At 31.1% G+C, this 15,985-nt stretch overlaps 2 protein-coding genes across 3 annotated transcripts; both read left to right on the forward strand.

Annotated features, from left to right (window-relative positions):
• Window positions 1-2,284: 2,284 nt before the first annotated feature.
• On the forward strand, window positions 2,285-6,768 carry LOC133671676 (uncharacterized). 2 transcript variants are annotated; one of them, XR_009834334.1, is made up of 6 exons: window positions 2,285-2,711; window positions 3,735-4,012; window positions 4,772-4,982; window positions 5,085-5,676; window positions 6,096-6,206; window positions 6,463-6,768. XR_009834334.1 is itself a non-coding variant. In XM_062092499.1 (5 exons), the coding sequence occupies exons 1-5, from the start codon at window positions 2,369-2,371 to the stop codon at window positions 6,151-6,153; spliced, it is 1,482 nt and encodes a 493-aa protein (XP_061948483.1). In that variant the 5' UTR covers window positions 2,285-2,368; the 3' UTR covers window positions 6,154-6,768. The 2 variants fall into 2 exon arrangements, 1 of the variants encoding a protein (XP_061948483.1); XM_062092499.1 differs by having other exon boundaries at window positions 6,096-6,768.
• Window positions 6,769-10,188: 3,420 nt separating this feature from the next.
• Window positions 10,189-11,924, forward strand: LOC133671627 (putative transcription factor bHLH086). Its single transcript, XM_062092435.1, has 5 exons — window positions 10,189-10,897; window positions 11,014-11,118; window positions 11,209-11,274; window positions 11,390-11,455; window positions 11,557-11,924. The coding sequence occupies exons 1-5, from the start codon at window positions 10,274-10,276 to the stop codon at window positions 11,686-11,688; spliced, it is 993 nt and encodes a 330-aa protein (XP_061948419.1). The 5' UTR covers window positions 10,189-10,273; the 3' UTR covers window positions 11,689-11,924.
• The last annotated feature ends 4,061 nt before the right edge of the window (window positions 11,925-15,985 follow it).

Genomic DNA, 15,985 nt, shown 5'->3' on the forward strand with positions numbered 1-15,985 from the left:
TTTTAAAAAATAAAAAATATATTATTTTAATTTAATTTTTAATAAAAAATATTTTAAAAAATAATTATTATCATATCCTCAAATACTCCCTGAATATTGTGGGAAAAAGGGTAACAAAAATCATTGTGCATGCTTTTCACATTTCATATGTATTTATTGTGATAAATGTTTTTCATTTTGATTCCTAAATTTTTTTTTAACCAATTGCATCCTTTTCATACTTAAATTGAAGTGCAATTGCTTTAAATTTATTGACCAAAAACAAGATTGAAAGAATGATGACTAGAGTGATAAAAGAAGAGAAGATAGGTGACAAATTTAAAATTGGATAAAAAAGTTCACTTTGATCCTTTTACTTTTCAAATTATAAATGTTTGGTCTCTTGAGTTTTTAGAAATTTGATTTTGGTCTAACATCTTATTTCCTTTATTTTTCAATATTTTATTTGAGAAATGAGAAAGAAACTGATTGGATTCTGGTTATAAAGAAAAAAAAATATAAATTAACATCAATTGTAAGTATAAAAAAAATTAATTTTAGCATCAATAAGTTATATTTAACCGATGAGAGTTTATCATAAGTATCCTTTTGTCTTAGATGGTAAATATATGCTTGAAAAGTTTTTTTAAAATTTTGGATTGATTTTAGATTTTTAAGTATATTTTTTAATTTTTTTATATCACATACATATTTATATTTATCAAGATGTTTTATAGGTTTTTTTAAATCAAATATGAGTTCTTAGGTAAACAAACCATTAGCCCATATAAAAGTAGCCAGTATGTCATCTAACTTTATTTTTTTTCAAAAACTTTTTGGGGCGGATGACTCATTCCCCCGCTGCCATATAAAGAAATGCTCATATGTGTGAGTTTTTTTAAAATGTGCTAAGTGTACGAGGGCTAGCAGCGCCTTTTTTTTTTAAATTGCATTTTTTTTATATCCTTTTTAATGTGTATTTTTTAAAAATATTTTTTAATTTATATTTAAATTAATATTCATTTTTAGATTTTTTTTAGTTTTTTAACAGTTGTTTTTTTTTATTTTATATCTTTTTAGCATCTCAAAAAGATTACTCTAATTCATTTATAATTTTTTATATATTTTATACAAATAAAATTTATTTTAAAAAATAAAAAATATTTATTTCTAGATAATATTTCTAATATGTTTAACTTTGCATGATATGTTTCTCTCTTTGGTTTTATGTAATCGATTTAATGTGTATCTAATTTTATTATCATTTTATTAAATAAAAATTGATTTTAAAAAACAAAGTCATTAAACATAATACCTAGATTCATATTTATTTCTTAATTTTTATAATTTTGTCTCTAGTTATCATTAATGATTTTTATTTATTTATTGATATAAATGGTTCTTATTTTATTTAATTAGATGTATGTATAGACTTTTTAATTTATATTTATGATTATATATGCAAAAAACACATTGAAAAAACCCATATATTCTATTGTTTTTATTAAAAAAACTTATTTAACCACATTGAAGTCAGTTCAAATAGCTATTTGTTTTCTAATTTATAACAAGTATCATCTTTAAATTAATCATTTTATTAATCAAAACTAAATTATATTTTCAAGAAAAGAATTTAATTGTATCCTTATAATTAACTTTTATGAACGTATTGTATGAAATTCTAATTAATTAAATTCTTGGTGAAATGATGATCCTAAAACATTAACTAATTTCAATTGTAAATTTTATAATAAGAAGTCATTACTCATTAAAATGTACCAGGTAATTTTATTTGTTCTTAGCTGCGAGTTGAATAATTTTTTTAATAAAAATAAAATGCAACTCGATATATTTTTTAGCTCGAAGAATTTGTTTTTAAATATTAAAGTCACCACGTATGTTTAATAAGAATTAAATATATAAATAATTATATTCTTCATTTTTTTTCAAGTTTTATATTGTGGCACTCTCTTTTTTAATTTTGTTTTTTTTATTATAATTTAAAACTTTATTTTATGAAATTAGATCACAAAAACATTAAAAAAATAAGAATAAAATACAAAAAAAATAATATATGAAACACCTTCGTAGTTCTTATGAATCGTGAAACCGACCATAGCTCTTGTATGGTGTATTTGATAATACATTGGAAGATGTTTTTATAAAAATATTTTTTAATTTTTAATATTGTCATATAAAAAACTTTTAAAAAACATAAGAAAAAATAAATAAATTTGAATCACACTATCAAACACTTTAACCAGTGCCACACAAGCAAGTACGAAAGACTCGCACGCACGTGTGCGTGCATATCGTATCTAGCTTAAATCTCTCGAGCACCAGTCACAAAACCAGTTTTCATTTTCACTTTCAAAACCCTCTTTTAACCATGGATAATCCGACCGAATCCGAACTCTCTAACCCAGCTTCACCTTCTCCAGCTCCTCCGGCTCTGGCTCCACCTCCACCTCCTTGTACCACTCCTGATTTGGCTCCACATCCAGTTACATCTCAAGTAATAGCTCCAAATCAGGCGCCAGTTCCTGACCCGACCCCAAACCCGGCGCCAGTTCATGAACCGACCCCAAACCCAGCGCCAGTTCCTGACCCGACGCCAAATCCAGCTCCAGCTCCTTATTCCACTCTATCTCCGGCTCCGGCTGCCTCTACCACTACCCTTACATCTCGGGTTTCTGAAAATATCTCTTTCTCCAAGAAATTAGTGAAAAAAGGTGACTTTTTATAGGTTTGCATTTTGTTGAAAGTCTGGTTTTTGAGTGTTTACTTTTTTTGGGACTTTTTTAATGGGTTTCTGACTGGGTTAGTTTCTGATATATATATATGTATATATATATATATATATATATATATATATATTTGTGGGGAATACAAAGTTTGTATCTTGAACGTTTCTGGGATTTTTCTTCCATATTCTTACGAAACAAACAGAAAGAAAAAGAGAGTTGAATAAACTTTCTTTTTGGTGCATGTCTTGGTTATTTAATTGCATTTCTTTAATGTGTTTTGAGTTTGGTTCAATTTTAAAAAGTACTCATTTTTTTCTCCTATCTAAAAAAAGAGGAATCACTTTTTTTTTTGTTGTTTATAGGCTACCAAGTGACAAAATATCTTGTTTCTTTGCTGTCATGGGACAGTGCTTTCTTTTTTATTAATAGTAATTATTATTGGATATTAGTCCCAGATAGCGTTAGTTTCACTATTTGAAAACGTTGTGATAAAACAGAAGAACACATTTTGTTGGTGTAATAAGTTTCTCTACTTGACTATGAAGGCAAATTATTTAATGATTCTGGAATAATTGTCAGAGGTGGATGTACGCTGACATTATTGGATAATTGCTTGATTAAGGAAAAAGTATTGATTGTTTCATGTAAAATCTGTTTCACTGTGTTCAGTAAAAGGTCACTCTGCTATTATTGACTGTAAATTTGACTAGTTGTCATTCTTGAATCCTATGATTTTTGTTCCAACAATGTTATGGAATTTACCAGCACAAGCTAGCAGATGGCCTTGTGCGTCTTGCTTAGGGAACCATCTTAATTTATCATGTGCAAGTGATATTAATTATTCTGTATTCATGAATTTTAATTGTGGTTTGATGGCCACCCACCATTGATATTTCACATTTAGTTTGTTGCTTGCATGTTTTGTATGTAATTGTTTAAAGTTTGATTATATTTGAATATTTGATAATGCAGATGGATTAAAATTTTTATTTGCATGGAAATTTTCAGGCCTTCCAGACAACCTGATGTACAAGAATCGTCTGCAAGAATACACACAAAAATCATCTTTACAGCTCCCTGTATATCAAACTTTAAATGAAGGACCTGCTCATATGCCAAGGTTTAGATCGACTGTGTGGGTAGATGGAGCACGGTATAGATCCCAAAAAACTTTCTTGCATCGAAAAGCAGCTGAACAAGATGTTGCGAACCTTGCACTTGAGAGTATCCTAAAAAGAGTAAAGGATGAAGGATGTCCACTTCTACTTGGGGTCTGTGAACAAATTGTAAATTTTACCTTGTCAAATGCTATTAACTTTTCTTCTTCCTTTTGTTGTTGATCTTCAGGGAATTTGTTCATATTTTAGTTTTTTATTTTAGGCTAATTACATTCTTCCAAAGATTAAGTTCTTGTTGTGACAAGCTATGTGGCATCCCTTAGTTTTAAAAAACAACAATAGTTTTTTTTGTTCAAATAAATTATCGTTAGTTGTCTTTAATCTTGATGTCAATGTATAGATCCCTCCCCTGTTTGCTTGGCGGTGAATGCCATAGTCCTTGGGAAATTTGTTCACCATAGTCCTTGGGAAATTTGTTTACTAGGTTCAAGGAATGCTGCCTCTGATGCAATATTGCTGATTACTATATTTCAATACTTGATTCACAGTTCATTCTACAGTCTTTGATTTTTTTAAATCCCTTCTTATTGATGCATATAAATGAATAGAAAAAGGCATTGCACTGAAGCATAATGGTTTTGATACTATTTATATACAAACAGTTTTAGTATGTTGGTGCCAGTTTTTCTTAAAATGTTGCTTTGTGTCTTACCTTTCCTTGCTTTTCACTTTCTATTGTTTGGTTATAATTTTTTAATCTGTCCTGTAAGTCAAGGTGAATATGGAATAGCCCAGTTAGAGCACTGTGTTGTGACAAGAATGTTGAATTTGCTTCTTCCTTTTCCACCTATTATTTTCTTGTGTGATTATTTACAGTTTGCTTCTTCCTTTTCCACCTATTATTTTCTTGTGTGGTTATATTTACAGGACACGGTGTTTTGCAAATCCATTCTGAATGAATTTGCAGTGAAGGTGAATCGTGAAAAACCTACTTACAACACTGTTCAGTCGCCTGGGCTGCTGCCTGTTTTCATATCTACTTTGGTTTTTGATGGTGTAAGTTATACTGGTGATGCTGGCAGAAACAAGAAAGAGGCTGAGCAATTGGCAGCACGTGCTGTGATCCTTTCTCTTATAGGTACCCTTACCTATATTTTGAATTGGGAATTTGCTTCATATTATCGATTATATATATATATATGGGTCATGAGAGTGATGACTAATTCAAGCTATGAAACAGGTAATTCTGGGTCATCAAAAATTCTTTATGAAATAATCAAGTCTAAAAGCAAGCTCTATGCTGCATTGGATAGGGTTAAGGACCCAAGCCATTCCCAACCCAACATTGTACCTGTGGCAGTAAAAGTTGGACATTGCTCTGAAACCACAGTCAATCAAGAGCAAGAGGTAAGCACTGCTGTTGTTAGGGATGCTGTACCAGTGAGTGCAAACATTGTACCTGTGGCAGTAAAAGTTGGACATTGCTCTGAAACCACAGTCAATCAAGAGCAAGAGGTAAGCACTGCTGTTGTTAGGGATGCTGTACCAGTGAGTGCAAACATTGTACCTGTGGCAGTAAAAGTTGGACATTGCTCTGAAACCACAGTCAATCAAGAGCAAGAGGTAAGCACTGCTGTTGTTAAGGATGCTGTACCAGTAAGTGCAATTCCACCTGCAGCTTCAGGAATGCATCCTTCCCACCATGACTCCAAGAGACCAAGACCAGATCTGCACACTGTTTCAGAACAGCCTCTGGGTGTTGACTTTGGTTCTAGTTCAGCTAAAAAGAGGAGGAAGAACAAGAAAAAGGCTAACAAAGAAACTGATACCCAGTAAGTTTTAATATCTTTTTCTGTGCTTGCTGCTGTGTTCTTTTGTTTATTTTTGCTTGTGATGGATCATGTGTCTTCTTCTGAATTTGCATGTGCATGTGTTTTCTAAATGCTTTATGGGTTTGACAATTTAGTGAATAAACCAACTTCCATAATTCATCTTTACACGATCAATCTATGCTGTTTGCTAAGAACAAATCTTCTGGAAGCAAACCAGAAGATAATATTGATACAAAAGGATCACCTTCCACCTCTGAAATTTTGTTTTTCTGGAAGTAACCTGAATTTTTTTTTAGGGGAATGTACTTCTATTAAACTTACAAGGCTGATTTATTTCAGTTTATCATTTCATTCATATTGAATGAACACCTTTATACTTTCATTCATTTCTTTGAAGCTCGTTTTTGTGCAACATGCAGGTTTCCTACTGATGCAATTCCTCTGAATCAAGCATCACCTTGTTCTGTAGCCCAATGAATAGCCTGACCTGTGTTTTTCTGCTCCTGCCCGCAGTTAATGACTCTTTATGGGTATGCATATTTGTTAGGAGTATATACTAAAACTTGTCATTTGTTGTAAAATAGGATTAGACATGAGACACTAATGGTAGGAACTATGGTAATTGTTCTGTAGAAATAGTATTTTTTTGTTTATGATTATTGGTCTTCTATGCTTCCTTTTTACTGATATGATAGCTAACAACAATAAATGAGCGTATACCCTAAGCTGCTTCTTGCATTATATGACCATTGACAGTTTGGTTACGACTGGTTTTCCTTGAAACAGCGTCCATGACATGTATTCTGCTCCAACTTTTCATGACATTTATGGGGCAAGAGAGTTTATCCCTGTGCAGAAAGCCCCGGCTGTTATTGAGGATTTAGTTCCTTAAATTGAAGAGTCATGTGAAGGTCCATTTGTATGTTTTGGCTAGTTGAGAATTACTCCCTCAAATGTTAGAGACTTAAATTGGGCCAGCATTTTCTTCCATATTTTTGTTGGTGGATTTCTCTAGCTACTTAGTTTTGTTGTTTGTGAGATAGGTTTTCATGAAAAACGAGATTATTTATGTAAATTGATTATTTTTTATTATTTGATAGCTTCATGTAAATTAAAAATTAAAGTTGGAAAATACTTTTGGAAAAATGACTTGGAAATTGATTTATTAATATTTTATTTTATTTTTTAAGTTTATTAAAAGAATAAAAATAAATATAGATAAAAACGTTAGAGGATAAAATTAAAATAAATTTTAATTTTATAAATTATTTAAAATAAAATAAATAGTAATAAAAAATAAGAGTTAAATTTGATAAAAAAAATTAAAAAAAATAAAGATTAAAGTTAATATAAAAATAAATGAAGTTTTAAGATATTAAATTGAAAAACAAAATTAAAATAAAATATATAGTAATTAAAATTTTGAAAATCAAATTTGAAGCATGAAGTTGTCTAGATTAAAAAAATAAGAAAAAAGCCGCCCAGCCTCCTCATTGAAGCATGCAGCTGCATTTATAAAATTGAACTGAATCTCAAATGGATGCCTTGTTCGGTTTCTATGGTGACCTCGGTTAATGCATGAATGAAAGAACATATATAACACTCCTAAATCAGAATCAAGCTACAAAATCATCGATCTTCCTAGCATAGTTTCTTATAAGATCTGAAACCTAATTCAAATCGAGTTTTTTTAATTAAATTAGACAAGACATTGATCTGATTTTTTTAAAGAAAAAACAAAACAACTTGTTTTAATAAAACACCAAGTAACCAAGTCCCTCTCTCGAGTTAGTTTCCAGTTCGGTCTGCCTTGTTTTGCCAGCAAACCTGCAACGTTGACTCCTCCTGTTAAAAGTATGGCTGAAGCTGATACTCTTCAAGGACTTGATAAAAACTGCTATTGGATTAAAGGACCTTGCAATCTCCATGGCTTATCAGAATCATGCCCATCCACTTAGATGCACTGGAAGAGTCTTTACGTACGTCTATATATGTGATCCAATGAACCTGTATTGCACAAATTAATGAGGAGATTTCCATAGCTTGCTTTGCAGCGCTGTTTTAAAACCCAACTTGAATCTGATGCATATGTGATCTGGATGATTTGGGGGTTAGACTGGGTTAAGTTTTAATAAAAATAAAAATAAAAATAATCTATTATAACCTGGTTAAAATTCCAGTTGATTTGCGACTCAGTTAACTAGTATGATCCTGTTGAACTTCTTTGATTTTTTTTTAAATAATATATATTTTTTTATAAAATAAAATATTAAATTCATCCGGTTCAATCCATTTGACTTGTAACTTGTCCCGAATTTATCCTTAGCAATGAATTCTTCAACTTAAAGGCATTGTAGAAGATCATGGATGCACATTTCGTCTATATGCCTACCTTAGACACGAAGAAGGAGAACTAAAAATGCTGCACAGGATCAAGCCAACATAACAGATCTGATTCTCCTTCCTCATTGTTCAAGTTACCTTCCTAAAAGTGGAGGTTTATATATGTTAGACGACCTACGGTGTGATCTTTGTACTACAATATCACGTCTTTTGTTTTCTTAAGCTTCAACTTGATATAGATGCTTGCAGAGATCAGAATTCATTTCTTGTACATAACAAAATTTAACTCAAAACTCGCTATTTCTTCTTAAGCTTAAGCTATATAGTCTCATCACTATATCTTATAATATTGTATTTTTTTATTAGACGAAAAAATAAGACGGTAGAATTCAAATTCAAAAGTATGTGTTCAATGAGTTTTCAGTACCATAATAAAGAACTGGTTACATCTAAAATTTAAATTTCTTAGGAGAAGTCTGACAGTATGATTATACATTGCTGTCAAAGACTCTGGATGTATTATGTGGGTCTGGCACAATGGAGCAACGGAAACCTATCTGCTCTTCCATGCTGGTAAATGAAAAAGGGGACAAAGAAAAAGGAGTAAATGTAGTAGAGAGATCAACCTTAATATCCATTGAAGAACAGATAATAATAATAATCAATGTTAAAAATAATGAGGAGGAAGAACATGCCAGGTGGATTGAGCAAGCACGTAGTCTTAATATGAGCAATTAGCAACAGTATCTCTCAAGTTAATTAACAATGATGGGATTTTAAGAGAAAAGATGTGTGTTGATCTGCACATAGAGATGAGGTTCAGTAAAGTTATTACAGAGAAACAACACATCTCCTTGAAACAAGGAGTTTGCCTTATTCCAATGCCAGCTCTAACATTTGTGTCATTTTTTATCCTTTGCATTTTTCTTATCTGACAGAAAACATGGCCGATGATCTTCTTAGGGTGTGCAAAAGATATAGTTAAAATGTCTGGTGATTAGCCAAAGAATTTTAACTTCAATGTATTGTTATTCTGTCTTCTTTATAATACAGGTATGGTGGCTTCTGGTGTACGGCTGATTGGATAGTTTTTCTACCCTAAACTATATCTCCACTCCTCGAAGTCTTGTTAACTTTCTCCATTGATGATGAATTTATTCTATGCCCAATAATGCTTAGTTAAATATTCGTTAATGTTGTGGTCCTTTGCGTTATTATAGATCTAGGCATGTAGCTGATGAATATATCATATATTTAAACGTACCAAAGTCAAAAGTGAGAGTTTTACGTATGTGAATTCCTGAGGATCACGCTTGTCTGATTGATTAATTTAACAAAATAGGATGTTCATTGAGTTTAGATGGGACAATATCATAATTACGAGTTTAAACCCACCTCTGCATGAGTTTCAACTAAGGTGTGCTAGTTTTATAATAATAATAATAATAATAATATATAAATCTTCAAATTCATGCATTTTTCAAGATGCATGGTCCTAACTCTTAGAAGTATTGAATTTCTTCTCTGTGTCGGATCTCTGATTTGGTCCTCATAATAAGTAGCCATACCACTAAGAAAACATGGCGGGGTTCAAAATCATAATCACGCAACGATGCTAACATGTGAGAAATTTTGGAAACAAAATTAGTGAACTGTTGAAAAGGAATTTTCAATGTTCAAATAGTTGATGAATTATACCAATCAAGTGTTCGGTTGCAACAATTTTATAATCACCAAAGCGAGTTCACACAGTAGCATGGAATGTAAGAAAATCATAAAATAGGGCATGAATCCACGTGCTTAAGCTACAAGGAAAGATTGCAGGAAGCACCCTCTCTACATTAGTCTAAGTTCTTGAAGGTGTACAGTAACTACATGGGAATCTGAAAGACGTGGGATTGCCGATACATCCGCCGAGGCTTTTGCTGCTTTGCCCTAATTACCTTCCCCTTTCTTCTTCTTCTTCTTCCATTTTTATTATTCACCAATCTGCCAGCTAACAATCCCAATACAAAGATCAAATAAATTCTTTTATTAGTTCATTATTGAAATAAAATACTTGTTACTTGGACTTTTAACCACCAATCACACTTAGCTTAGTGAAAGGATTACATGCAAATTATATATTATTAATATAATACCATTATCTTTGAGTTCCTACAAATAGGGGCTAGAGGTTGTTTTCTTTCTTCATATGCTAGCCTTAGCTTGAGCTAGACCAAAGTAAGTTCAAGTTCTAGTTTATTCTCTCTCAATGGCACTAGCCGAGGACCGTATGGATTCGGTTCAAACTTGCGCCCTTTATGGAAATGTGATGGGGGATCTTTCCTCTTTGGGGCCTAATTATGGATTTGATGAAGAGGGAGATAGGAACTTTGAGAAAAATAGTGGGCTTATGATCAAGAATTTAGCTATGAGCCCTTCTCCTCCTTCTCTTGGCAGTCCCAGCAGTGCAAATTCTGGTGAACTAGTGTTTCAGGCTACTGACAATCAAGTTGAGGAAGCTCATTCTTTGATCAACTTTAAAGGTACTGGATTTGATAGTATCATGCATGCTAATGGATCTTTGATTAGCTTTGAGCAAAGTAACAGGGTTTCTCAAACTAGTAGTCACAAAGATGACTACTCTGCTTGGGAGGGTAATTTGAGTTGCAATTACCAGTGGAACCAAATCAATCCAAAATGTAACGCAAATCCTCGGTTGATGGAAGATCTTAATTGCTATCAAAGTGCAAGCAACTTCAACTCCATAACCAACAGTGCTGAAAAGGAAAACCATGGTGATTGGTTATACACTCATGAATCCACAATTGTTACTGATAGCATTCCCGATTCTGCAACACCAGATGCCAGCAGCTTCCATAAGCGTCCCAATATGGTATTGTCATCAATTATCATCCCCATGTTCTTCATAATTGTTGCCGACCCTTTTCTTGAATTATAAATCAATGACAAAATTCATGGTCCTAACATTGGAAGTGATTTTGGTTGCAGGGAGAGAGTATGCAGGCTTTAAAGAAGCAACGCGACAGTGCCACAAAAAAGCCGAAACCCAAGTCTGCTGGTCCAGCTAAGGATCCACAAAGTATTGCTGCCAAGGTTTGCTTCAACATTTCAAGGCTTACCAGGTTTCAGTATAAAATTACCAATCTTGCTCTCAAATTAAGCAAAATGATTTTGATTCCTCAGAATCGACGAGAGCGGATTAGCGAGCGCCTTAAGATGTTGCAGGATTTAGTCCCTAACGGCTCCAAGGTAGACTTCAATTTCAGTTGTGTTTTCCCTTGGCTTCTAGACAAGAATGACCATGAGTTTCTTGTAAAATTGGATCCAGTTTATTAATTCTATGTTCTTATGATATATCACACAGGTTGATTTGGTTACTATGCTAGAGAAAGCCATTAGTTATGTTAAGTTTCTTCAATTGCAAGTAAAGGTAATTACTTCGATAATTCTATCTCCTTAATTTTTCCTATTTTATAGTGTGGAATAGTGTAAATTGATCCTTGACATTTCTTCTTATTTTTGCTCCTGCAGGTGTTGGCCACTGATGAATTCTGGCCAGTTCAAGGTGGTAAAGCTCCTGATATTTCTCAAGTAAAGGGAGCCATTGATGCCATACTCTCATCTCAGACTAAAGACAGAAATTCAAACTCAAGCTCAAAGTGATTGGTCCAAGAAAATCCAAGAAGAAAAAAGAGAAGTGATTTCCATGTGATTATATCATGTGAAAACAATTACTTCACAGGCAAAGAAAAATCTTTGTTTTGGAAATAGGCAACGCTGGATTTTGTAGCAAATATTTCGTTTGTTTTCATGTGGAGATCTTGTAGACTTGTAATCAAATCTTATTTTCATGATAATGTAATGAAAACTGTGACTGCAACCTTGCCCCAGTTTCTAAATTCCAGAGAATCTATCCATTTTTTTTTTTTATCTTCATGTTAATTACATGAAGACTCCTACACGAAGATCTATATCAATCAACAATTTAATTATGAATTCTTTATCAATAACTTTCATTCTTAGCACACAAAAAAAAAGTTAGCTAGTCATCAAATTGTTCCATCATGTCTCTGCTTACAGAAAAAAATTGTATGCATAAGAGCAATTACATGGTATATAAGGGAATATGCTGACTAACAATTTAGTGTAGCTGATTCCCTGACTCCATAGTTATCTAAAAAAGACATTGATTGATTTTTTCTTGGAATTTACTCAAAGAAATAAGTAAATAAAAACACTAAAATATTGTTAAATACTCATATTTTCATTTTTTTCCCTCAAAAAGTGAGGTCTAATGGGTTTAAGACACTTGCATGTTTGTTTTTACGGCAGAAACAATATTTTTAAAAAATTTAAATTTTTTTCACTTGAAATTATTTTTTTACATGTTTTTATAATGTTTTTAATATACTGATGTTAAAAATAAATTTTTAAAAATAAAAAATATATATATTATTTCTAAACATTTCAGAGCAAAAAAAAAAAAAAACAACCTATATCACAATAGTAAACAAGTTGCCTCACTTCAATTTCTATAAATTTAGGATCTTTAAAAAGAAGATCCCACATTTTTAGCAGCCAGGTTGTCCACTGTGAGACTTTCCACCTCCTTTCAATGAGGCGCAAAATTGATTCCATCATGTATTAAGATTTTCAGTTTTTAGTAAACTAGATTTAAACAATAGCATCTTCCAAAAGAAGAAGAAGAATATCAATGATGAAAAAAGAATATATATATATATATATATATATATATATATATATATATATATATATATATATATATATATATATATATATATGAAATGGAATTTTGGAGACAATTATGAAAAGGGTTATGATATAATAGAGAATCACAGGTACAAGCTGTCGAGCATGTAATTGCACATGACATTAATGCATAGTTTACATGCACCTGTATGATAAGAATTAATTAAATTTATGTAAATTCATCTACGCAAATGTAGCTGGGCCAGCAAACACTTAAAGGTCTTGTTCATCATTAGCTCGTACACCTGCAAAAGATCTTCATAGGAAAAAATTCTGGGATCTACATATTGACTCTCCAATTGTTGCTGATGAGCTAAGAAATATTCCTTTTATAAAGCAAAATTTGGGATTTTCGGACTTTTATAGTATTTATAAAACAAAATACACATCCGAGCAATAGTATATTTATAGAGAGAGTGCACACAGATACAAAAATTATACACACAAACTTGAATGTGATGTATGGGATCATGCATGCATCACTTGTTATATCGATCATCTCCCAAATTAATTGTATTAAATATTAATTATTGTTAAAATTTGTGTATGTAACATTTTTGTTTATGTATTCTTACTTATTTTATAATCGCCTGCAGGTACTTTATTCTATATAATATAATTAATTTTCGTTTTTTGTTGGAGTGAGTTTAGGGAAGTTGGCTGTATAATTAAAAGGATTGGCTCCATCCTGAATCACTAAGGTAGTCTAAAATATGCTGGTCACTGTATGAAACCAAAGACAAAAAGGAAAAAAGAAAATAAATTCAAGAATTCTCTGATTATGATATATATATATATATTTCCTATTTGAATTACACTGTAATATTATCTGTAATGTCATCGATATATATCGATATAATACTTTTATTTATATATTCAAATATAAATTGTATTGTCGGTGTAATTCTATCGGTATTGCGTTTATAAAAACTTATATGTTATAACACTGTTTAGTTTTTTTTTATTTTTTTAATTGTGATTCCCCTGATATATTTTTTTCAGTATTTATTGATGGAATTAGCAATAAAAAAATTCAGTTGATATATATCACAACAATATATTAATGAAAAAAATCATGATAAAAAAAGTTCAATCATTAAATATTATGGTAATATATCTACGGTAAATAAATAAATAGTGAAAAAAATCAAATATAAGCCATCAAACCAAATGAGTTTTCTGGTCAATATTTGAAGTAACCGGACAACAATATCTTCAATCATGCATAACGACTTGATGCAAGTTTAATTTAATTTTGGGAGAGTGAAAAATTAATGCGAGGAAATTTTAGTTTGAGCATGTTTCAGTTTTAAATTGCAAGGGATCACATGGCTAATCACATGCATTAATGCCACTGAGACAGGTGTAATGTACAAAGAATAAACTCTAATTATTTAAATGAAACAGCAGAATGACAGCAAACGAATTTCAAAAAAATGGTCAGTGCTTCTCCGGTTGAGTTGGCCACTACAATCATCGTCGGAAACTGCTGGCGTTTAAGAACATGTACGGCTTCTAATGCTGGTCAATGCTTAATATATAGTCCTTGAACTAAAAGTTTTTATTATTCACTACCTCAAACTTTCAATGGTTTCTCAATTAGCCCTTTCTCATTGGATTTTATTTTGATGCATTTTCAAGAAAAAAACATTTTAAAAAGCAAACACTATAACATTTTCAAATATCTTTTTAAATTTTATAGTTAAAATGCCCGCTAAAATTCTGAAATTCACATTTTTTAAAGAAAAACTAGAATTCACCTAAACTACTAATACAAAACTTTTTTCTTTTTCTTTTTCCTTTTCATTTTTCTAATAAAAAACTGAAAAACATGTTCTTTTGTTAAGAACGAAGATGAATAATATCTGTTTGTTACATAACTATAGCTATAATTATAAAGTTTCATATATATATATATATATATATATATATATATATATATATATATATATATATATATATAGGTTTTTTCACTCACATGGCTCCCATAGGAACTTGCTCATTGTTTTGTTTATCGTTCAGCATGAATCTGCGAGGAGTAGTGGAACTGCATGCAGGCATTACATGGTTTCCACTTCAGCAACCAATAGGTTAGTTTCAAATATAATTTCTCATGCTTCCTCAGATTGGATAATAATCATTTGTTTATTATTCAATGATTGCGTGCTTGCCCTTCTGACCCTTAATTAACTAGATAAGACCTAATACTATTGTCAACCATGCATTTATTTAATTAGATGAAATTAAGTCTCTGATCAAGACAATCAATATCAGTTTAATTTTATATTCATTAATATATGATAGGTTGCTCAGGCTACTACAACGTATATAATTATCAAAGCTTTTAAATGTTAAGAAGTATATGAAGTTAATTAATTATATATGAAATGGCATCAATATATGTTTTATTTTTAAAAAATTCTACAATTTTTTTTATCTCATTTTAATGTAATGAATTCACTATAGCGATAGATTTAGTTTACTATGGATTGTTATAGTAAATTTATCTTTGTGTTTCTCGGTAGAAAAAGTGGACAGTTGAGAGATGATAACATTTTAATCTTTTTATGTTGATTTATTGGTTATTAAAAGATTGAATATAATTATTATTGTCTTCACATATTATTTTATACAGTAAAAATATTTTTTTACCTTTAAAATCGTAAAATTTAGTACTTAATCAATTTAATTTTTTTAATTTGATAAAACAACTAAAATATCTTTTTATATAATATATCCAACGACATATCAAAATCTTTCTCTGTTGAAGTACTAATTAAGCTGCCATCCAAACCCAACAAGTCTCTTTCACTGTAAAACACTTGCAGAGATGCAAAATCCACAGTAGAGATTGTAGATCATGCAATTTGTACATCCGAAAACAGGCTTCTAAGGCCATAGAAACCGCTAGGCTTGACAAATAACCCCATATGACTTTTTGACAAGATTGACAGCAGGACCAAGAAAAACTAAGCACGTCCACTTCAAAAAAAATTCTTCTCTCGTCATGGATGGCATTGTGGCAAAATGACAAGCAATCTCGTAATCTGCACATCCAATCATCTAGCTGCAGAATTAGATCCTATACAAGGGAAAAGGGCGATCATTAGAAGGAAAATGAAGTGTAGATTAACAAAATATCGCAAGCAGCAGAGCATCACTAGAACAACCAAGTCACTCAAATATATGA

This window comes from Populus nigra, chromosome 13 (assembly GCF_951802175.1).
Source record: "Populus nigra chromosome 13, ddPopNigr1.1, whole genome shotgun sequence".
NCBI classification, from domain to species: domain Eukaryota; kingdom Viridiplantae; phylum Streptophyta; class Magnoliopsida; order Malpighiales; family Salicaceae; genus Populus; species Populus nigra.

Bases quoted from the DNA above. Each gene is read 5' to 3' on its own strand.
- LOC133671627 (XM_062092435.1), top strand. From the start codon at position 10,274: ATGGCACTAGCCGAGGACCGTATGGATTCGGTTCAAACTTGCGCCCTT. The intron at 11,119-11,208 runs GTTTGCTTCAAC...TTGATTCCTCAG, and splicing joins CACAAAGTATTGCTGCCAAG to AATCGACGAGAGCGGATTAG. The intron at 11,275-11,389 runs GTAGACTTCAAT...TATATCACACAG, and splicing joins TAGTCCCTAACGGCTCCAAG to GTTGATTTGGTTACTATGCT.
- LOC133671676 (XM_062092499.1), top strand. From the start codon at position 2,369: ATGGATAATCCGACCGAATCCGAACTCTCTAACCCAGCTTCACCTTCT. The intron at 2,712-3,734 runs GTGACTTTTTAT...GGAAATTTTCAG, and splicing joins CAAGAAATTAGTGAAAAAAG to GCCTTCCAGACAACCTGATG. The intron at 4,983-5,084 runs GTACCCTTACCT...GCTATGAAACAG, and splicing joins TGTGATCCTTTCTCTTATAG to GTAATTCTGGGTCATCAAAA.